Source organism: Balaenoptera acutorostrata, chromosome 15 (genome assembly GCF_949987535.1).
Source record: "Balaenoptera acutorostrata chromosome 15, mBalAcu1.1, whole genome shotgun sequence".
NCBI classification, from domain to species: Eukaryota; Metazoa; Chordata; class Mammalia; order Artiodactyla; family Balaenopteridae; genus Balaenoptera; species Balaenoptera acutorostrata.
This window is the reverse complement of record NC_080078.1, coordinates 23673522-23696496: the sequence shown is the minus strand read 5'-3', so window position 1 is coordinate 23696496 and position 22975 is coordinate 23673522. Positions and strand designations below refer to the sequence as shown.

The window sequence follows — 22975 nt, the reverse complement described above, 5'->3', positions numbered from 1 at the left end:
CTAGGCCTGCGTCGCCTACTGCTTCATTACCATTCCCTCCCTGGTGGGAATCTTCAGCCGCCTCAACCTCTACCTGCATTCTGGTCAGGTGGCCTTGGCCAACCAGTGCCTCTCCCAAGGTGAGCCCATCACTCACTCTCTCCTCTCCTCTGCTCTCAGACACTTCCTGGCTCCTTAGGAAAGCGGACTCAGCAGTATGTGGATATGTGTGTGTGAGTGTGTAGAGAGAATCCTTTAAGGAGGAAAGAAAGAAAGAAGTGATCAACAAGTGATGAGTTTTAAATCTGTTTCTTTAGTAGGAAGCACCTCGGACACACACACATTTATAGAGTCAGACAGATTACAGAGCATGGGTAATTTCCTGTAAGGACCTTCCTAAATCTGTCTCAGGCAGGTCAGGTCAGGTGGCTCAGACATCCCTAGAGAGTTTTAGAAGTTAGGACTGCTTATTCACAGCAGATTCAAGTTTATTTGTTGTTTTCAATGTTCATTTGTTTAAAACCCCAGAGATACAGATGTAGAGTCTAATCAGTAGAGAATGAAGACTCTACAGCTTGCTATTAGGTATAAAAATTTCTGCCCAAGACCCGTTTCTGTACGAGGTACAGAGCTCTCCTGGAATCAGGATCGTGCGAGTGGTTTATTTAGGAGGCGATCCCAGTGAGTGTCAGTAGGGTGAGGGGGAGGGGAGACCGGGAAGGGAAGGACGTCAGCAAAGGGTGCATTGGTGGGTGGGTTAGCGCTGTGGGAAGCTGGGGTCCTTCCCACTGAGGCCTCGGTGTCACCAAAGTCTTCAAACATGATTGCTATACAGGAACCTTTTCAATCTCTGCTTGGTTTTTTCTGTAGACTCCTGGGCGCTCTAGTAGCCTCCCAGCGCATTTGGGATTAAACCAGACGCCTTGGCTGAAGTCCCTATGTGGTCTGGTGCCTTCCGGCCTTCTGTCCTCATCTTACACCACGCTTTAGCCACACCGGCTTTTTTCTGTTCTTTGAACATACTAAGCTGTCTTCCAGTTCAGAGCCTTTGCACTTGCTGTTCCCTCTTTCTAGAATGATCTCACCCCCAGATATTTGCATTTTTAAAAATTACTAGGCCAGAGATGAGAATCACGCCTCACCTCTTCCAGGGTCCTTTCCTGTCCACTCTAGCTAAAGTAGCTGCACCTCCCCAATCACGCTCGTGCCATCCTCCTCTTGTCCTCATTGCATTTACCTTGTTCTGATGCTTTCTTACTGTGTGTGTTTGTTTACTTATTGTCTGGACACCCCCTTTCCCCACGAGGACTGCAAGTCCCACAAAAGCAGGTATGTCCTCATTATTTGTCAGTAAACATGGAACTTTCTCCTAGTGCCTGCTTTGCTAAGGATGATGGGTTTGCAGGAAACAAAACAAAAATTAACAGCCACTGCCAAAACCCCAGTGATGTGCAAAATGAAGATTAGATTACCTTAATTAATTAGATTAAATTAATGTTAGGAAATTTTAAATCTTATAAACTGGTTCCCTCTTAAAAAGTTCAGGAGTAGTAGACCCATGTGGGGATCCCTGAGTTTGTTGTCACCTGTAACATTAAGAATGGGTTGTGAGCTGCAGATACCAGAGCTGTGAGCTGCACGTGGAGGCCCTGCAAGCCTAGATCTTTCTTCTCCCAACTTGCTTCATGCTATTCTTTGTTTTCAAAAAAGCAAAACAAATTCTTAAGCTAAATAAAGATTTGCTGCTCCCAAGAACTGTTGGAGAAGAGCTGGGAATGACAGTTTTCCTGCTGGGATGCCCTCGGTCCACACCCAGAGATAAGTAGCATCAGAGCAGACTGGTACCCGGGTGTGGGCCGTCAGCGCCCCCTGTGTTAGGGCTCTGGACTCCTCCTCTGCCTCCCCTGCACTTTAAGCTGCAGCAGGGCGGGCAGGGATGTGGAGTCCACTTCATGCTTAATAATTTAGCTGTTGATTTTGCTCAAGTCTCTAAGTGCTGTGGTGCTAAACCGTAAAAGGCTGTTGTTGTTTTTCTGAAAGCCACATGCAGCAGTTGCTGGCCAAAATAAATAATACATTCAATTACTGAGAATGGGAAGGCTAAATATAAATTAAATGAAGCTTGTGGAAGTGGGCCACTTTGGTTTGTTTGCCTCCTTAAACGTCCCCCCTCTCAGCTGGTTATAAAACATCCCCTCCCCGCTATTTATTTTCTAGCCTCCCTTGATCCAGCCTCGGCTGTATCTTCTTTATCAGGCTGTGGCTTTGCCAGGGCTGGCTCAGCCCAACAAGTAAACTCCCATTGAACTCGCAGCCAGGCCACCGTGGAATGCTGACGAAGGCTTATTATGGGGAGGCCCAGTTCTGGTCCTTTGGACACACTGGCTCAGCGTGTAGACTGGATCATGTGGGGATTTGGTCTAGGGTCACCCATTGCCCCAGATATTTAGGAGAAATGAAGGACTTGCAAATCAGTTGTTTGATCAAGTGCTTCTGACCTAGATGTGGCCCAGAAATGCCTGTTCACTGTCACTGGATAGCTCCTTGCCCTTGTTTGTCAGTGGTTCTTTCTGGAAGGTTACCACCAGGCCACAGCAAGAGCAGATTCTTTCCCCTTTATTTTTATCTTGGTTCCTTCATCTTTACAGTTTCTAACCTCAGAAAGGAAGATGTTTTACAACGGAAGTAATGTTAAAGTTGGGTCTTGAAAGAAGAGCATTTGTTTATCAGGGAAGGGCTATGGGGAAGGGGAGAAGGAATAGTTGGCCTTCCAGGTAGAGGAGATGGCCTGAGCAAAGGCATGGACGTGTGAGATTGCATGATGTGTTAGGCATAAGGCCGTAATGAATGGTGAGTTTCACGTCTTCTGAATGCAGTGGTCCCAGTCCTGATTCTGCTACTTGTGAGTTGGATGCCCTTGGACAAATTGGCCATATGGTGCCTCAGTTTTTCCATCTGTAAAGTGGAGATGATGGCAGTGGTTCCTGTCTGTGGTGGATTAAATTAGATAACATACTTGGAGCACTCGGCCCACTGGCGCACAGTAGCGACTCAGTAAATATTAACTTAGTATAACCGTCTCTCAAAAGATGAAAGTATGCCTTGGAGTTCAGGAGCTAACTGTAGACAATGCAGCTCTGCAGTCTCAGAGTTCTGAAAGCCAGTTCTCATACTCAGAACCTTGGAAAATCTGCAGGAAAGCTGATCTTCAGTTCAAGATAAACCTGCTGAATTATCCTGAAAAAAACAGATCTGCAGTTCCTCTGAAGATGAAACAATAGTGAGAACAATTAAAGCAAAATAGTGGTAAAAAGAACGGTTTTTGTTCTTATCATTAATAATAGTGCTTTTCCCTCCTACAGAATTCTTTTCCCCTCCTTTTATTTGAAAAATTTTTCTTCTTCCAGTTTTATTGAGATATGACATACAGTGCTGTATAAGTTTAAGGTGTACAGCATAATGATTTGACTTACATACAGCATGAACTGATGACCACAGTTAAGTTTAGTGAATGTCCATCATCTCATATAGGTACAAAGTTAAAGAAATTTTAAGAAGTACCTTTTCCTTGTGATGAGAACTCTTAGGATTTACTCTCTTAACTTTCATATATAACATACAGCAGTGTTCATTATATTTATCATGTTGTACATTACATCCCTGGTACTTAGTTATCTTATAAGTGGAAGTTTATTCCTTTTTACTGCCTTCATCCAATTCCTCCCCCCCTGTCCCTCACCTCTGGTAACCACAAATCTGACCTATTTTTCTAGGAGTTTGTTTCGTTTTTTTGAAGTATAATTGACCTGTAACACAATGTAGTGATTTGACATTTCTCTACATTACAAAATGATCACCGTCATAAGTCTAGTTATGATATGACACCATATAAAGATATTACATCGTTATTGACTGTATTCCCTACACTGTGTATTTCATACCCGTGACTCATTTACTTTGCCTCTGGGAGGTTGTACCTCTTAATCTCCCTCACCTATTTCTCTCCTTCCCCCTCCCTCTTCCTCTCTGGCAACCACCTGTTTCTCTTTTATGTTTGACTCAAACTGTTTCTCTTTTATGTTTGTTCATTTGTTTTGTTTTTTAGATTCTACCTATTTCCCCCCCCCCCTTTTTTAAAATTAAATTAAATTAAATTATTGTATACAGCAGGTTCTTATTAGTCATCCATTTTATACACATCAGTGTATACATGTCAATCCCAGTCTCCCAATTCATCACACCACCACTACCCCCCACCGCTTTCCACCCTTGGTTCCCCCCCTTTAAAAATGTACTTTCTTTTACTTATTTTTTGCATCTTCATCTTGGAGAGCTGTGCTCCCAAGCCATGTCTTAAGGAAAAGCCCCAAACAAAAGTTAGGTCAGGTTCTCCTGTAAGACGTATTATCCTCACACTGTGCACTTTTCCTTCATTGTACTTATCACCATTGTTGTTTAACAAGTAAATGCGTAAAGAATTGTCTGCTTCTCTCCCCTGAAGAGTGTCAGCTCCATGAGGTCTCATCTGTCTTAGTCACTGTGCTGTGCCTGTCTCCTGGCACATTGCCTGACGCGTGGGTGCTCAGTAAATGTTTAAGGAATGAATGGTACCACATGATAATAGTGGTTGACAACTCTTTATAATATTGATGAATGTAAAATGGTACCAAACCTTTCATGGTAGGGACCTAACTCCTAAGCAACCTAAGTGTTCAGAAGAGTCTCATCAAAGTCCTCTTGGTAGGTTTTAAATAATTGATTTTCCTATTTATAGAAAAAAGGAAACAAGGTAGGTTCAAACATATGCCGAGGCTCATAGACACGTTACCTGGAGCTGTTGTGCTGGTTTGATTTGTGAGGAACATGGGGGCGCCCAGAAGAAAGGCTAAAGCCTGCTATTATGAAGCCCACTGGCTGCCGTGAACTGTTACTGCTGATGGAGGTGGCCAGGGCAGTAGAATGGAGGAGAAAAATAATTATGTATTTCCTCCTTTTGGAGAGTAAGGAGTAGCTTGTGATGGAGAAAAATGGTCTCTATCCACTTACCAAGTCTTTGGGGTTTATGCTTAAGGTCATATTTACTTGTTCTGTTGACAAACCATCTTCTGAAGAATGTGATTGATGTGACTTTTCTCAAACCTTGAGGCCTCTCTGGTGATTATGGACAAAGTATTGGATTGGCCAAACAGTTCCTTCAGTTTTTTAAGTAAAAGACACATTTTTCATTTTTACCAAGAACTTTATTGAGCAATGTATTCACCGTTTTGTTTCACTACCTTCTGCCATCCTTCAGGCAACTTCATAATTCCATCTTCTCAAAACTTATTATCTTTTTGAGCAAAGAACTCTTCCAGGTGCCTTTTACAGTCTTCCAGGGAATTGAAATTTTTTCCATTAAGAGAATTTTGTAAAGACCGAAATAAATGGAAATCCAAAGGTGCAATGTCTGGTGAATATGGTGAATGAATCAGAACTTCCCAGCCAAGCTGTAACAGTTTTTGCCTGGTCATCAAAGAAACACGCGGTCTTACGTTATCCTGATGGAAGATTTTGCGTTTTCTGTTGACTAATTCCGGATGCTTTTCATCGTGTGCTGCTTTCAGTTGGTCTAATTGGGAGCAGTACTTGTTGGAATTAATCATTTGGTTTTCCAGAAGGAGCTCATAATAGAGGACTCCCGTCTAATCCCACCGTATAAACAACATCACCTTCTTTGGATGAAGACCGGCCTTTGGTGTGCTTGGTGATGGTTCATTTCACTTGCCCCACGATCTCTTCCATTCCACATTATTGTACAGTATCCACTTTTCATCGCCCATCACAATTTGTTTTAAAAACGGAATGTTTTTGTAACATTTAAGTAGAGAATCGCATGCGGAAATACGGTTAAGGTTTTTTTCGCTTAACTTATGTGGAAGCCAAATATCAAAAAAAGCGATTCACATAATCAGGTTGGTGCAAATGACTTTTAGTGCTTGATTTGGATATTTTGAGTATGTCGGCTATCTCCCGTGTGGTATAACGTTGATTGTTCTCAATTCATGTCTCGATTTGATCGCTATCAACTTCACCTGGTCTACCTGACCGTGGAGCATCGTCCAGCGAGAAATCTCCAGTACGAAACTTTGCAAACCACTTTTGACATGTTGGATCAGTCACAGCACCTTCTCCATACACTGCACAAATCTTTTTTTGCGTTGCAGTTGTGTTTTTACCTTTCTTGAAATAATAAAGCATAATATGCCAAAAATGTTGCTTTTTTTCTTCCATCTTCAATATTAAAATAGCTACATAAAAATTCACCAGTTTTGATAAGGTTTTTTTAAAACGCAAGCTGATATGACAGCTGTCACAATACAATCTTAAAAAATTGTTTCAAATGAAGTTAAAGACAAGTAAGCGCTACTAGAGCCACCTTATGGAAAAAACCAAATGAACCTTTTGGCCAACCCAATAGGTTAATTTTGCTGTAACAGTTCACAGGTGGGCAGATGGCATGAAGCTTGTTGCCCACATTCATGTCTGAACACGCATGATCCATCCACCTTAGGGGAGGTAAGGGCAGGGATGGAGAACCCACAGGAAAGGAGCAGGGGTGAGTCTCCCCCCTAAGTTCACTGAACTCCTTATGGTTGTAAACGCCTACGATTTGCTTCCTCCTGCCAGCAATTCTTGGCCATTTTTTACATGCAAGCCACTGTGCCGAGCATTGTGCCGAAACAGGAATGCACTTACAGGGACTTCCTGCTAGCAAGGGGGAGCGGATGTGTTTACAGTGATTCAAAGCAGCACATGATAAATGTCATGCAAGATGTTCATAAAATGTACTAGGGAGTTTTAGAGAAGAGAGAAATGACCCTTGGCTTGGAAGAGGAAGAAAAAAAAAGCTTCTTAAAAGAGGTAGAATTGAAAAGCATGGAAGGTAAAGGGGATCTATATATGCTGAAGTGAGGCAGAGGGCATTCTAGCGTAAGCAATGGCAAGAGCAAAGGCCTAGAGGCTGGAAAAATGGTGCATCTGGAAGGAATGAGTGGGAGATCAAGTTAGGAAGGTAGTTTGGAGACTAATTGTTGAGAGAACTGAATTCCCAGCAAAGCAGTTTAGTTTAGTTTTATTCAGTACATATTATTTGCTGGGTGGCTGATCTTCTTGTTACAGAGGAGGAAACTGAAGCTCACAGGTGTGACATGACTTGCCCAGGAGCATCTAGCTAATAAGTGACTTCAAGTGCTCTCTCCACCACTGTGCTTCTCTATAGTTAGGTTAGTTCCTCTAAACGATAATCCAGTGTTTTATTTCTAACCCTCCGTGTGTGTGGTTGCTACAGACCAGTTATTATAGATTGAACATTAGATAAACTTATTTAGGAGGCAATCAGAATTAAGATAAGGAATGCCTAATCCTTTCTGCTTAGGGAAATCTAAGCTTAATATCCACAGAAGAACTTCACAACCTCCTGTGAGCTACTGCAGGGACGGCAGGAAGGTGTGTCATCCCTGCAGTATCCCAGAGATGTGAGTCAGGTGACACGTGGGCTGAGCATGCCTGGCTCAGAGAGAGGCCTTGCTGATCAGAGATAAAAGAGGGAGAGCGTACAGGCACCTCTTATGGTGCTGCTGAAACTGAGAAGTCGTCTGTATGTCTGAGTGGACTTTCCACATTAAGTGTCGACATTCTGCATAAATCAGGTGGCAGAATCAAGGTTAGATTAATGCTTAATTGTTATCAATGACAGCTTAATGAATGAGGTATTTAATTGTCCCTAGGCATTCATATTTCTTTAAATCTTGCTTTATACACAAATCACCAAAATAGTGGTCCTTAAATCCTCAAACTTAATTCCTATAATAACAGGCTCTGTTACAAAAACACAGTTTTAGTAATAAAGAGTATTGAGTCTCTATGAATAACTTGCTTATGGATAATAACTTGGCCATTTAGACTATGAGGCTTTACCCAAAGACACCCCTATCACTTGGTGACAGCACATCTTCATGGCAGACTGCCTTAGTCTCTTTGGGCTGCTATAACAAAAATACCATAGACTGGGTGGCTTAATCAACAGACATTTGTTGCTCACAGTTCTAAAGGCTGGAAGTCCAAGATCAAGCTACTGGCGGATTCAGTGTCTGGTGAGGACTTCTAGTTCACAGACTGTCTTCTCGCTATGTCCTCCCATGGCAGAAGGGATAAGGAGCTCTCTGGGGTCCCTTTTATAAGGGCACTAATCTATTCAAGAGGGCTATACCCTCATGACCTAATCACCTCCCAAAGTCCCCACCTCCTAATACCATCACATTGGGGTTTAGGATTTTAACCTATGAATTGGTGGGGGGTAAACATTTAGTCCACAACACAAAGTTTGAGAGAGTAGGCTATGCCCTGATGTTGCATTTTATACAGTAGTTTCCACTATATAGATATAGAATCCAAACCTAATGGAAAATGTTGAAAACTGGTGAAGATGTTTAGCAATGGGGTTGATAGAACTTGAGAGAGTGAATAGTACTTGTAGCCTGAACCCTGCTTTAATAAGGTATATTCAAGGGACGGGAGTCTTTCAACCACTCATGACATTTTGTTTTTTTTTTTTTTTTTTTAAATTTATTTATTTATTATTTATGGGTGTGTTGGGTCTTTGTTTCTGTGCGAGGGCTTTCTCTAGTTGCGGCAAGCGGGGGCCACTCCTCATCGCGGTGCGCGGGCCTCTCATTATCGAGGCCTCTCTTGTTGCGGAGCACAGGCTCCAGACGCGCAGGCTCAGTAATTGCGGCTCACGGGCCTAGTTGCTCCGCGGCATATGGGATCTTCCCAGACCGGGACTCGAACCCGTGTCCCCTGCATTGGCAGGCAGACTCTCAGCCACTGCGCCACCAGGGAAGCCCCGACATTTTGTTTTAAGAAATGTGATGTTTCCTTTCCTGGAGTTCCCTGGATTAGGACAGTTGTCCTTCTGAGTTGTCCAGGAGGGTGTATGATGGCTGAAGGTCTGGGAATGGGGTGGAGTGGATTACTGTGAGGTCTTGTTTAGCCTGGGAGTTTATGACTCTGACAAGTAGTAAAGATTTCCATCAGCGCTGACCTAATGCGTTATTTAAAAAATAAAACGCTACCTCTGAAGGTGGTCTGGGTTATCACTTCTTGACCGTCTCTTATGATTCATGTACTGAATCGCCTTCTATATCAACAAATACCAAGGACACAGAAGGATGAACTTACTCTCAGAGATCACAGTTAAATCTGAGTTTTATCATGTATGGAGCGCATTTAAATCTTAATGATTTTTATTTTAATATTTCAGGCGCATTTGAAAAAAATTCTAACAATACAGAATTGTAGATCTTAAAGAAAATAAAAAGCCTCCAAATAAAGTCACCAATAATCCACCCTGTCTCCTCACCTCTAAAAAATATCCACTGTTCACAGTTAGTATATTTCTCTTGATTTTTTTTCTTCTATATATACGTTAAAAAATACACTTTCATTCTCATATGCTGTCTGCCTCTTTCCTCTGCTCTTCTCTCCTACCCATCTGTCTATATTCTTACATAAATACGCACTCCCCCCACCTCAGAAACGGGAATGTGTCTTCCCTAGTGTTTTTCAATTTGCTTTTTTTGCTTATCTTGGCCTCTCCACTTAATAGTTTGGCATTATCTTGCCTCCCTTTCTTTATGCATCTACCTAGATATATATATATATTTTTTTCTTGTAAAAATAGGATCATAATGTATGCAGTTGTATAACATTTTGTACTTAATATCTCATAGATATCTGTATTATACATCAAAACATATCAACGTACCTTATTTTCTTTATTAGCTATATCATTTCTATGGTGTGGCAGTACAATAATTTCTTTAACTAGTCTCTTATGGTCGGGTTGTTTTCAGTTTTTCTCCAATCGAGCTGAGTTGATACAAAATACCTTCATCTAAGGAGAACCATTGGCCCAGTTGTTTACAGTAGCTAGGCAGCATAGGTAATCCAGATAATCCCAACATACCTAGTTTACTTAGTACCTTCAACTGAGCCCTTATTTTCAGCTTCTCCCAGGGTTTGCTAGTGACATATATCTTGGTGACCATTCTGTAGTTTTAGTGGCTTTGTGTTTTGGCTGTGTTTGATTTCTTCATGTCCTGAGGTTTCTAGAATATCATCCTCCTTTCATGTTCTGCAGACCCTTTGAACCTGCCCAGATTGGGAAACAGGAAAACCTGAAATCTCAGACAGAAAATTATCTAAAGTTCTGTGATAATGGTCTAACAAGCCTCCCTGGCCCTTACTCACTGTATATGTGAAATGATGAGGTAGCCTGCCCTGGCTGAATTTCATCATTACTGACTACCTCTGTTGTTTTCTGGCTGAATGTCTCCAGATTAAACCTTTCAGAATGTGCCATTTGCTCTTGGAAAGTCATGTTCTGCATTTCGCTGAAGGATTTAGAACAATTTTTCTCAAACCTGTTGAATCATAAAATTCACCGGAGAAGCTTGTTAAAAAAAAAAAAAATGGATCAGTTGATTAAGATGGTAAATTTTATGTTAACGTGCCTTTTACCTCTTAAAAAAAAAATTGGAAGAAAAAAGGAAATGGACCAGATTCCACTTTGTAGCTAGAAAAGAGAATGAAGATGTACTTTATATGCATGATAGATTAATCTCCAAGACATGTTGTTAAGTGGTGGGGGAGGAGTTGCAAAATGGTGTCTACCATATATTAACTCTGCAGAAAGAGAAGGAAAGAAAGGGAAAATGTATTTGTTTCTGTACACTTAGAAGCATACCCAAGCAGCAGGTAATCCTCTTTGCCTCTGGGAAGGGAAACTGGATGCCAGGGACCGGAGCGAGGAGTGTTACCTTTGGAATTTTAAATCATGTGACTCTGTTACCTATTCAAAGATAAATATTTTTTTAAAGTTAGATTTCCGAGTCTCTATCGTGGATAGTCTGGTTGAATACATTTAAGGTGGGGCCTGGGAACCCATATATATTTTTTAAATAACAGCTTTATTGAGACATGATTCATGTATCATAAAATCCATCCTTTTAAAGTGTACAGCTCAGTGGTTTTTAGTATATTCAGAGTTGTGTGATCATCGTCACTAATTACAGAATATTTCCACCTCCCCAAAAGAAAACCCCGAATCCATTAAGCAGTCACTCCCCGTTCCCCCTCCCACAAGCTTCCCACGGCCACCAGTCTCCTTTTTGTTTTGATGGATTTGCCCATTCCAGTCATTTCATGTAAATGGAATCTTACAGTGCAGATCTTTTATGACTGGCTCCACTCATTTAGCAGAGTGATTTCAAGGGTCATCCACATTGTCGCCTGTATGCACGCGTACATGCCGCATCCATGTAGAATTGGAGGAACTGCCAAATTATTTTGCGAGTGGCTTTGCCATGTTCCATTCCCATCAGCAATGTTTGGGGGCCTGGGAACCTGTGTTTTCACAAGGATCTTGATGATTCTTATGCTCAAGCAATTTTGGAAAACACCGTCTCCAAGAGTAGCCCAGCCCCTCTTACTGTGGCTGTTTGTCTCCCACCCAGCGCCCAGAAGCACTGAAGGCCGTGTTGATCACTGTGCGGAGAACCGCCGCAGGACGCCTCTCTGCAGAGCAGTCAGCACCCCAAGAAAAAGGATCTTAAACAGAACGAACTCTGGGGTGAGGTCAGCCAGGCTTGAGTGGGGTTTTTTGTTTGTTTTAATTTTTTTTTTAAGATGGAATATGGCAAAGAAATCTAGCCGTTCCTTGAAACCTCAGAAGATTCAGAGGGAGGAATGCATAGCATGGGGAAGCCAGTGCATAGATTGATACATGCTTTTTCCTTCCCCCAGTGGAACAAGGATAATGGTCTTTATGAATTGGAATCTGATTTCTCCTTTTTCTAGAAGTCTTTTTTAAAAAAAACAGTGTAACCCATTTTATCTGTAATTGTCTTCTGTGACTTTTAATAGCCACAAGTAAAGTGTTATGTGCTGTAGGGTATATAGAAATAGAAATATAATGTACACGTGAAACATATAATGTTATAAACCAACTTTAATTTTTAAAAAATGTTATATGATATTGGCATGATTATTCTAAACTCTAAACTATGAGGAAAAACTGTTTTCATACACAGTAGGATTTGAGTTCTAATTACTAAGACAAAATTGAAAAGTCTCCCAGACAAGATTTTATATATGGGGCAAGTCTTCTGAGGATAGAAATAAAAATCTGCTTTGGAACATTTCCTGCCTCAACCCTTAAATAACTGTTTCTTTTAGCTCCCTCCTTTGGAATGGGAACGGAGCAGGGTGGCTGGAGGAGCAGGGCACCCGGCACAAAGTGGGTCCCTCTTTAATGAGCCATAATACTAGGCACTTTTCTCAGGACCACTTGGTAACAAACACATAAATAGAATAAATAAATGGTCTTCCAAGTTGTTCTGAGCAGAATTTTAATTTCCGCCGAGAGAGGCTCTTCACTTTGTTTGATAATGGACTTAATGTCTTCACCGGAAGGCAGTGCCTATAGAGCCAGGAGGAAGACACCAGACCTGGGGAGTCCAGGCCTGCCTGTGCTCTAGGGGGTGAGGTCAAGGGTAGGCTCAGCTCAGTTTCTTATTTTTGTATTGTGATTAAGTTTACAAAACATAAAATTTACCATTGTAACCATTTCTGAGTGTACAGTTCAGTGGCTTTAAGTACATTCACAATGCTGTGCAACCGTCACCACCATCCATTTCCAGAACTTTTTCATCATCCCAAAGATAATGAAACTCTGTACCCGTTAAATAATACCTCTGTTCCCGCCTTCCCATTCTACTTTATCTCTCTGAATTTGACCACTCTGACTACCTCATACCAGTGGAGTTAGACAGTGTTTGTCCTTTTGTCTGACCTATTTCATTTAGCATAACGTTTTCAAGGTTCGTTCATATTTATAGCACATGTCAGAATTTCCTTCCTTTTTAAGGCTGAGTAATACTCCTTTGTATGTACGTACCATGTTTTGCTTATCTGTTCTTTGATGGACACTTGGGTTGTTTCCACCTTTTGGCTCTTGTGAATAATGCTTCTGTGAGCATTCGTGTACAAGTATCTGTTTGAGTCCCTGCTTTCATTTCTTTGCGGTATACACCTAGAAGTGGAATTGCTGGCAGATGGTAATTCTGTGTTTAACTTGAGGAACAACCAAGCTATTTTCCACAGCAACTGCACCAGTTTAGATTCCCACCAGCAGTACACAGAGATTCCAGTTTCTTTACATCTTTGCCAGTACTTGTTATTTACTTTTTTTTTCATAGTGGCCATTCTCATGGGTGTGAGATGATATCTCATGGTGGTTTTTCTTTTTTAATAAATTTATTTATTTTATTTATTTATTTTTGGCTGCGTTGAGTCTTTGTTGCTGCACGCAGGCTTTCTCTAGTTGCGGTGAGCGAGGGGGGCTACTCTTCGTTGGCGGTGCGCGGGCTTCTCATTGCGGTGGCTTCTCTTGTTGCGGAGCACGGGCTCTAGGTGTGTGGGCTTCAGTACTTGTGGCACGAGAGCTCAGTAGTTGTGGCGCATGGGTTTAGTTTCTCCGTGGCCTGTGGGATCTTCCCAGACCGGGGCTGGAACCTGTGTCCCCTGCATTGGCAGGCGGATTCTTAACCACTGCGCCACCAGGGAAGACCCTCTCGTGGTGGTTTTGATTTGCATTTCTCTCATGATGAATGATGTTGAGCATCTTTTCATATGCTTGATGTCCATTTGTGTATTTTCTTTGGAGAAATGTCTATTCAGGGTAACCTTTAGTCAGGCTACTTGTTTTTTTCATCGTTGTAGCATTTCTTTGTGTATTCTGGATATAAACCCCTAATCATATCTGTCATTTGTAGACTTGTGTTTCTTTTAAACAACACAAATCTGATTGTGTTGCTCAGTGCTGGTGATGGCCTTTGAACTCTGCTCAGCTCAGTCTTTTACCATCCCTGGGCTACTCTCACCTGGCCACTCAGCTTTTGAGCTTTGTTCATCATCTGGGCGTGGAAATAATTTTACCTTCCCCATAGGAGTGCTTGAGGACTGAGACTGTTAATTACCTTAAGACAGGGCCTAGGAGTTCCTCTGGTTTCCATGAATAGTGCCATTTACTACTGTCTGTAGGCCAAGACAGAAGACCCTGCAGCTTCTGACTCTTCCTGGGAGGTTTATCTACCAGAGCCCCTGTATCAAGACAAGGTCAGCTGCTTCGTGTCCCCCTTAGAGCAGAACATACGACAGGCTCCCAGCAGATAGGTACTAATTCGTGTGATCACGTTGGGCTCATCACCACACTTATGTTGTCAACTCTTGCCCCCTCTGTTTTCCCATGCATGCCCACAGTGCCCGGGAGAGTGCCGGTTCACAGTTGGCGCTTAATAACTTTGCTTAGGTGAATGTGGTACGGGTGTGAGTTCGGGGTCCTGGGAGGGAAGCTCCTGGAGCAGAGGTAACTTTATGTAGTAAACCCTGATATCAGTGTCTCTCCATACAGTGGTTTTTTCTTTTGAAGAAGGAAGAGAAGGCACTACCCCACTCTCCAGCTTCAGTCGCAGACTCTTCTCGTTAGGGGCCAGCCTCTGTTTCGGGCTGTGGGCGTTTGTTGTTGCATCTGCTCCTCTGCTGTGCTGGAGGGGCTTCTGGTTTTAACTCAGGGCGCTGCAGACCAGAGCACTGTTCTGAGTGCATCACTGCAAGCCGTTGCGGAGTGGAAGTGTATTTGAACCATGTAAACATTTGATCTTGTCGGGTAGTTTAAAATTTCGTTTGTCAGGTCAGTGTTCTGTCTGTTTTGACCCTGAGGCTCTTTCTCATGGTTAGTACTTTGGCAGTTCTAGAAAGAACTCTCCTCCTCCCTCTCCATCTACGCTCCCACCAACACACTAGTTCCTCCCCCACCGGCTGCGTCCTCCCGTTGCTCCCTCTCTCTCACCTCCCCCTTCCTCTCCATCCCTCCTCTCTCCCTCCTCCCCTTCCTTCCTCCCTCTCACCCTTGGAGGTCTTCTTGTTTTATAGTCTATTTCATAGTTCTTAAAGTGTCTTCATTTTCCAAATGATTCTCTGGAACTGTCACCTAATCAGAAGTTTTTGAAGCCGTGTGTGTGTGGGTGTGTGTGTGTGTGTGTGTGTGTATGCACACGCACATTCCTTCAGGCATTTCCATTGTTGTTTCTTTAACAAATACAGTGTGCGTTAGAGTAGATTCAGACCAACCAGTGCTTAAGCCTGGGCTCCACCACCATGGCTGGACCCTCCCGCAAACACAGGCCCTGTGGTAGGACTGGGCACTTCTCGCTCCACACCTCGTTTCCCACCTGTGAAGTGGGCTGCGGACAGCACTTTCCTCCTGTGGTGAACCGGAGGGTTCACTGAACCAGTTCAGGTGAAGCCTTCAGTACAGGCAACTGTGACTTCTACACCCTCTGTAACAGTTTGCCACATGCTTTTTTCACGTATCATCTGAAGTCAGTTTGAGGTTCTCTGAGACAAATCGCTCAAAGGAGGAAGCGGGGGAAGAGGAGAGCTGGGAGGCGGCAGCAGCCTCTCAAGCGAACCTTCCAACAAGTCGATCACGGTGCAGAAACCCTCTTCCAGGACCCGCCAGCTGTCTTGAGCCCTCAGTGTGGCCTGACTTCCAGGCCGTGTGAAGAAGAAAGCAGACCCTGAATTTTTCAGCATTCTCATACATGGATTTTTCTTCTGTCTTGCAGCTGATGCCTTTTTCAAAGCCGCTATAAGCCTCGTTCCAGAAGTTCCAAAGATGATTAATATTGATGGAAAGATGCGGCCCTCAGAATCATTCCTCCTGGAATTCCTCTGCAATTTCTTTTCTACTTTATTAATAGTTCCGGTACGTTTCCCCAGAAGACCTGTAGGTGATGTCTTTCTTTGACCTGTTTTACATACATTCTTAGTCCTCAAAGTACAGGGATGTTCTGTCTATACCTGTATTGGTTTTCTAGTCAGATGTTTGAATTTTTCAATGTGTTTTCTATTCATTCTGTGTCCAGGGTATATAGTCTAGGCTCTCTATATGGCCGAGGGGGTATCACTTAGTGGTGAGGGCTCAGGCCTCCGGACCAAGACACCTAGGGTAGAATCCCAGCTCCCCTTCCTTCCAGCTCTGTAGTTTCAGGTGATTGTGTAACATTACCAGGATGCAGTTTACTCATTTACAAAATGGAAATAATAAGAGTATCTACATCTCTAGGTTGTTGTGAGGATTAGGTGAGCAAATGTATGTATGTGGTTAGAACAGTGCCTTAGCGCATAGTAAACACTTAAAAAGGTAATGGTGGTGTTATTTTGATGGCAAGTACCAGAAATCGCAACAAGATAGTAAAAGTCAAAGGGGATATTGTTGGAAGATCCTGGGGTTTCTTGTGGAATATAGGAGATGAGAAGTCAGGCTTGGGCTGGAAGGAATCAAAGCCACTCCCAGGATCCAGCATTAGGACCTTCACCCTAGTTGGGGTTCTTAACCTGGGGTCCACCTACCCCAGGGTTTCTGGCAGGGCAACCTCGAATTTAGATGAGAAAAAAAAAGGTTTTTTGTTTTTGTTTTTTTTACAAACCTCAGTGAAATTTAGCCTTTTGCTTCATTATGAATCACAGGCAATGAGCCACAGTACCAGTTGCAGTAGCTGGGACTTTGTCACGAAAATAATCAACAATATGTTTATATCGCATTTCAGGTGTGAAAGTTATTTCAGAAGATCGTCTACATGTTTCCTTCCTTTAAAAGTGCAGTAGTTATTAGGCCCATCATTACTTCACCAAGAAGTAATAGATTACAGTATAACAAATACATGGAAAAAATATTTTGACAACTATATTTTAGCATAATTGATTGCCTTTGTAGTCTTACATATTTTATTTTCTGCATTAAAAATAGTACTCTGAGTTGTGCATAGGCGTCACCAGGTTGTAACAAGGTCCAGGCACAAAACGGGTCGGCTCCTGATGAAGCCGGATGCACATAGGAATCGGGGATGCTTTTTAAAATACAGAGTCTTGCTTTGTCCCATCCCCGCCTCCCCACTGAGAGTCTCACTCAGTAGGTGGGATTGGCCCCTGAACCAGCATTTTTGAAAGCTCCCTCATCAAGTCAGGTGTAGGTGGTCCTAGGACCACACTTTAAGAAATGTCCCTCTGGACTCAGGCCGTGAAAGCAGCCCAGCTCCCGTGGGTACGGGGTTCCTTTTTGGGGTGATGAAAATGTTCTAAAATTGACTGTGGTGATGATTGCACAACTCTGTGAATATACAAACAACCTATGAATTGTGCATTTTAAGTGGGTGAATTGTTGGGTGTATGAATCATATCTTAGTGAAGCTGAGAGAACAAAAAGTGAGTTGCTCCGAAGTTTCCAAGTTCAGATCCCAAGTTCTTTGAAGAGGGGCTGGGGTATTCAGGAGGCGGGCTTGATGCTTGATTTCAGTGTTTTCAGATCTCCTTCTTAGTACTTTATAATCAATTTCTCTCTTTTTTGGATATTCTAGTTATTTGTCAGGTGACAAAATCAGGGTTTCTAATGAGGAGTTGATCAGTGTCATTGTTCACTGATTAACTGGGATGCATTTTCCTTCTGAGTATGGGGTTTTCTCCGTTAAAAACCACTGGAGCCTTGAAGAAAACCCTTGTGCTTGGAGTTAGAAACTTGTGTTCGGTCCTGACCCGATGACTCAATAGCCTCGTGGCCTTGAGAAAGTTTTGTAACTTTCAGAGCCTCAGTTGTCACCTTTCTAAAATGTCATCCAAATGCACACCTAGCACGGCTGCTGTGAGGATTGACTGAAACGATAGCTATGAAAGTTCTTTGTGAACCAGAAGCTTGGTCCCTGGAGTCACAAACTGATGACCAGTGGGTGGAATCCAGCCCAGAGACATACTTGTTGGCCACATCATGATGGAAACCATTTGGAACTAATTACCCACATTTAAAAATTGGTAGATCACAGGAAACCCCAGATATTTAGTTCCTTGTGAAAAATCAGGTCCAGCCATGTGAGGCCCGCATTCCCCGCCTGGCCAGTTGGCCTCAGCTGGAGAGCAGCTGCCCTTCCTTGGGGGCGTGTGCACTCTCTCCAGGTCCCCAGGTGCCTCTGGGTCCATTAAATCCTTTTCTGTTGCCTACCGTTCCCTTAGGCATTCAGGGGAACCCCCCCTGCCAGACTTTATTGGTTCCTGGTATCAGCGCTCAGGCTTTTGCCAGGATTTACTAAAGATGATGAGATGGAGAATAGCCACAGTTCGTGACTTCTTACTAGGTGCCCTCCCCAACATTCAGTCTCCAGGAAAATGCCCCCAAGCCTTGCAAGGTAGGAGTCATTGTACCTTTTACACTTAAGGAGACCTGGAGCCCGAGAGGCTTGCCTGGGGTCGCGCCGCTGTTGAGGAGCAGAGCTGGGAGGTCTGTGCTGCCGCAGAGCCTGTCCTGCACGATCTGCCTGAAACGTTTGCAGGGGGCTTTATTAGCTCAAGGTTGTTGAGACTTAACAACCCTATATCCCTCCTGTGGGATGCAGCATAGTAACTACTGGCCAGCTCTCCGGGTGCAGTGAGATGTTGAGCCTGAAGGGCCAAGGCTGGGCGCTAACCGAGCTCAGAAGCCAGAGGACGGGCCACACACGAGCCCCGCCCGCTGTGAGTAGGTTTAGCAGGAGATGACTCCCATATCCCACCTTTACCTGGTTCACATTTTTACCTTTCATGTCTCAGCTTTTTTAAATTCTGCTTTTTAAATTTAATTTTATTGTTGTAAGGACATTTAACATATCTATCCTCTTAACACATTTTTAAGTGGACGGTACAGCTTTGTTGACTCAAGGCACAATATTGTACAAGCAGATCCCTACAGCTTATTCATCTTGCTTAATTGAAACTTGAAGCTCATCGATTAGTGACTCCCCATTTCCTCCTCCTCCCAGCCCTTGAATTCCACGCTTTGATTCTATGAACATGACTATTCTAGATGCCCTATATAAGTGGAATCATACAGTATTTGTCTTTCTGTGACTGGCTTATTTCACTCAGCATAATATCCTCAAGGTTCATCCAAGGTTATGATAGCATTTCCTTTTTTTTTTTTTTTTTTAAGGCTGAATAGTATTCCATTGTATGTGTATACCACATTTTCTTTATCCATTTATCTGTCAATGAACATTTAGGTTGTTTCCACATCTTGGCTGTTGTGATAGTGCTACGGTGAACATGAGAGCGCTAGTATCTCTTTGAGATCCTCATTTCAATTATTTTGGATAAATACCCAGAGGAGGGATTGCTGGATCATATAGTAGTTCCATTTTTAATTCTTTGAGGTGCCTGCATACAGTTTTCTATAGTGGCTGCACCATTTTGCATTCCCACCCCCAGAGCACAAGACTTCCAAAGAATGGGTTTGGAAAGCTTTGATTCATTTTATTTGTTTAGAAAAAAATTGAAGCCATTTTAGACCAAATAAAATACTTGGCCCACTCTATTCATACTTATAAATGCAGAAGTAAACATTCCCCCAGGACAGCCCTCTCTCCTCAGCAAGCAGCACCACCTTTGGAGCATTTTGAAGCATTCTTCTTTGGCGCTAGTAGCAGTCAGCCTCTTGGTAGACTGCAGCACAGTCTTCTCCATGTTATTGAACTAATGCATTTCTTTTAACAACATTTGGTAGGATAAGAAAAGTAGAATTAATTGAACAAGCTCAGTGTTACCACTTCAGACGCCTGATTTTGATTCAGTTGAAATTTGTAGGCAATGGAAATGTTTCCCATCAGTTTTCTGGCACTAATCACCAGGACACAGCAGGGAAATGTCTTTTCTCCGTCTTGTCTTTGAGAAAACGTCCAGCCATCAGCATAACATGGTATCCAGGTGCTAAGAGTCATTCATTCCGTCTACCCCGCAAATATTTGTTGATCTGGTGATGGAGGAGTGAACATGAGAAATGTGTGCTCCCACTCAAGGAGACAGATGCTAATAAGCAAATAAATACTTAACTACGATTGTATAAGGTGTCATAAAGAACTACAGGGACCTCTGAGAGCCTCAGATTTGAAGGGAAGTGGGTCAGGGAAATTCCCTGAGAATGTGTTACCAGAGGAAGACTAGTAGGTCCCTAAGTGTGGGGCGGTGGAGGTGGGGGGGAGGGTGTTCCCAGCAGAGGGAGCAGTGTGGGTAAGGCCTTGAGGTGGGAAGGGCCACCCAGCAGCACCGGAGGAAGAGAGCCGTGGTGATGAGCGAGGTGATGCGAGACTAGAGGGGCACCAGGGTCTCGAGCCGGCAAGATGGGCAGGGGCTGGCTGCAGCAAGGCCGGGGAGCTCTGCAGACTCTCCGCCGGCCTCGCGTCTCCATGGTGATCTGTCTCCTGCCCTCCACCCCCGCCGTGTCCTCCCAGTGCCCCTCTTTCCTTTCTTGCCCTTCCTCCCAGTCCCCTTGTGTTCTGGCTCCTCTTCTAAAGGACTTGAATATTTATTTAACACACTTACATACCTTTTACAGTGAGCCAGCCAGCAGTTCACAAATACTCACTGCGAACAAACCTGTTACTATCCTCATCTCACAGAAGCAGACCCTGGCACAGAGAGGTGAAGTGACTCACCCAGGGTCACCAGCTACTAAGTGGCCAAGACGATTCAAAGCCAGGATGTGTGTACTCGGCGCTGTCTTCGCTGCCTCTCAGGTCTCCTGGGAAGTTAGTCGTTTCCAGGGTATTCCTTCTCTCAAGCAGTGACATTTAATAGAAGGATTCCCGCAGACCAAGGAGCCAGAGGGATATTCTGAGTGGTGGAAGGCAGGCCCCCTTTCCGTGCAGCAGAGAGAGAGAGAGGTTTGAGTCCCTCCCAGGCGCCCCTTGGGAGCCGCCTCCTGAGCATTTGTTTGCTGCCGGGCAGCCTTGGCAGAGACCCCAGGGGAAACCTTTTCCCCTCGGATTGCCAACTGAATTGGGATCTTTTTTTCTTCTTTAAAGAAAAAAAAAAATCTATGTTTGCCTTTCTTTAGTTGCTGGCACTGGTACAATTTCTTTTGAAAATGTTACAACCACTGAAGCGTGGCTATCATGTGGAAAATGTTTTCCTTGTAGAGAAGGTTGGAAATAATCTCTTCGTCTCTTCGGTTTAAAGCTAGCAGAAACGGCTGGCTACAAACCTTCACGTCTCCGTTACCCCTTCTTCCACCTTTTTGAAGGTGTGTTGAATGCTCTCTCACAATAGTTATGGCAATTTATATTGAAATTAAGTTACTGGAACATTCAGATTGTCGTCTCTTTCCAGGGCAGATCCTGAAATAGAATATATTTTGAACATCCACATAGCAGAACAAAATAGCCTAGTTAGAAACAGCTGTTAGCAAAGAAAGGCAGTAGTAAGCTGCCATCTGAGACTGACTCTGGCAATGGAAGGCGGACCATGGCACAGGCAATTTTGCTGCATATAGTCTGAGGTACTCAGATTTTGGAGTGTCATGTGTCTTCTTTTGTGCTGACGCCATAACAGCAATTCCTGTAGATGTTAACAGCTGTACAAATCATCTCCCACTCCTCCACCCTCATTCTTACCCATTGGAAGTATTACTGCTGTGTATCCACACATTGGATTACGTAGCTGTTAACTCCCGCCCACCTCGGTTATTACACTTGTACTCCATGCCTGAATTCAAGATAGCCGACTACGTGTATGCCTTCCCCCAACTAGCCAGCTCCATAAAGTCTAGTTCATCCCTAATTCATCTGTAGAGAGGCAGTATAAATAGAGTATCAGCAGTTAGGAATGTCCACTCTGGAGCCAGACTCCCGGGGCTCAAATCCTGGTTCCTCCATGCACCAGCAGTGTAGCTCATTTCCCATCTGTGAAATGGGGGGGAGAGGAGGTCATAAAAGTATCTTCCCGGAACGTAGAAAAGCTATGGTAGCTACAATAGCTACCATAAAAGTTAGCTGTTGTTTTTGTAGCCACCTCAGTGCCTGGCACATAGAAGGTGCTCGAAAAATGTTATCCATTCAACATTATTTACCTACCAAGTGTCTGCTCTGTGCCCAGCACTGTCCCAGGAGGCAGAGACAGGGATGGGGCACCATTTGCAATCCTGGGCAGTCCTGGCAGTGTATTACTGGCAAACAGAACAGATAAAGTACCTGCCGTCCTGGGGGTTATAGGCTAGGATGAAAAAAAAGATGAACCAAGAGGTATGTTTGGGTAGTTAGGAATAAATAAGATCGCTTCCGATGCTGAGCACTACTCTGAAAAAATGAGATGGATGACTTGACGTGAAGAGAGACTAAGAGAGACGGGGCGGGGCTCTGGATTGCCGAGCAGGGCAGGAGCTAACAGGTAAGATGAGATCTGGAGGCTGTCAGGAGCCAGTGCGGCCAAGTCTTGCAGGTGAATATTCCAGTCAGGGGAACAGCAGGGCTGGGAGGCCGGACCCCCTTGGCATATGAGCTGCCCTCCAGAGCATCCCGTGCCCTTCAGTCTGGTCTGTGTGGGAGACTGGCCTCTGGGGATCGCGTCACCGGGGCTTCCTTCCTTCTGGCTTCCAGCTGGTTCAGCCAGCGGCGAGTACTGACGTGGACTGCAGGGCAGGGGGAGAGCGAGGCTGGGGTATTTATCCCCCAGCTCTCACTGGGCCGTGTTTGGCGATGGCTTTGTTCTTCCATCCAGGGCTGCAGCTGCTGCTGGGTGGTCGCCTCCAACTGCAAAAACTCGCTCCCCACCACGTGCTTTCAGCCCGAGGATGGTAACAGTTTCCCTTTGTTGCCAGGCCCTGGGTGCCTCATCTTTCCTCGCTAGTTCTCTTCATTCTGATAATCTTTCGTTAAACCATCCTCGTTTAACCCTTGTGAGTGTGTCCTCTGTGTCCTGCCAGGACCCTGAGCGGTCCAGCTGGTCCCGGGAGCCATAAAGGTGGCGCTGGACTGAGTGAGGGGCAAGATGGGCCAGCCGGGTCAGCGGGGCGACGGCAGCGGGAGCTGGGGGGGGAGGA

At 43.9% G+C, this 22975-nt stretch overlaps 1 protein-coding gene across 3 annotated transcripts in view; it reads left to right on the top strand.

Moving 5' to 3' along the window:
• The window catches only part of VPS35L (VPS35 endosomal protein sorting factor like), a 119647-nt gene that overhangs the window by 80522 nt on the left and 16150 nt on the right, over nucleotides 1–22975 (top strand). For all 3 annotated transcript variants that reach the window (XM_007188306.2, XM_057528802.1, XM_028168054.2), the window contains 2 exons: nucleotides 5–119; nucleotides 15708–15847. In XM_007188306.2, coding sequence (XP_007188368.1) covers nucleotides 5–119; nucleotides 15708–15847 — 255 coding nt within the window. The remainder of the gene's footprint in view (nucleotides 1–4; nucleotides 120–15707; nucleotides 15848–22975) is intronic.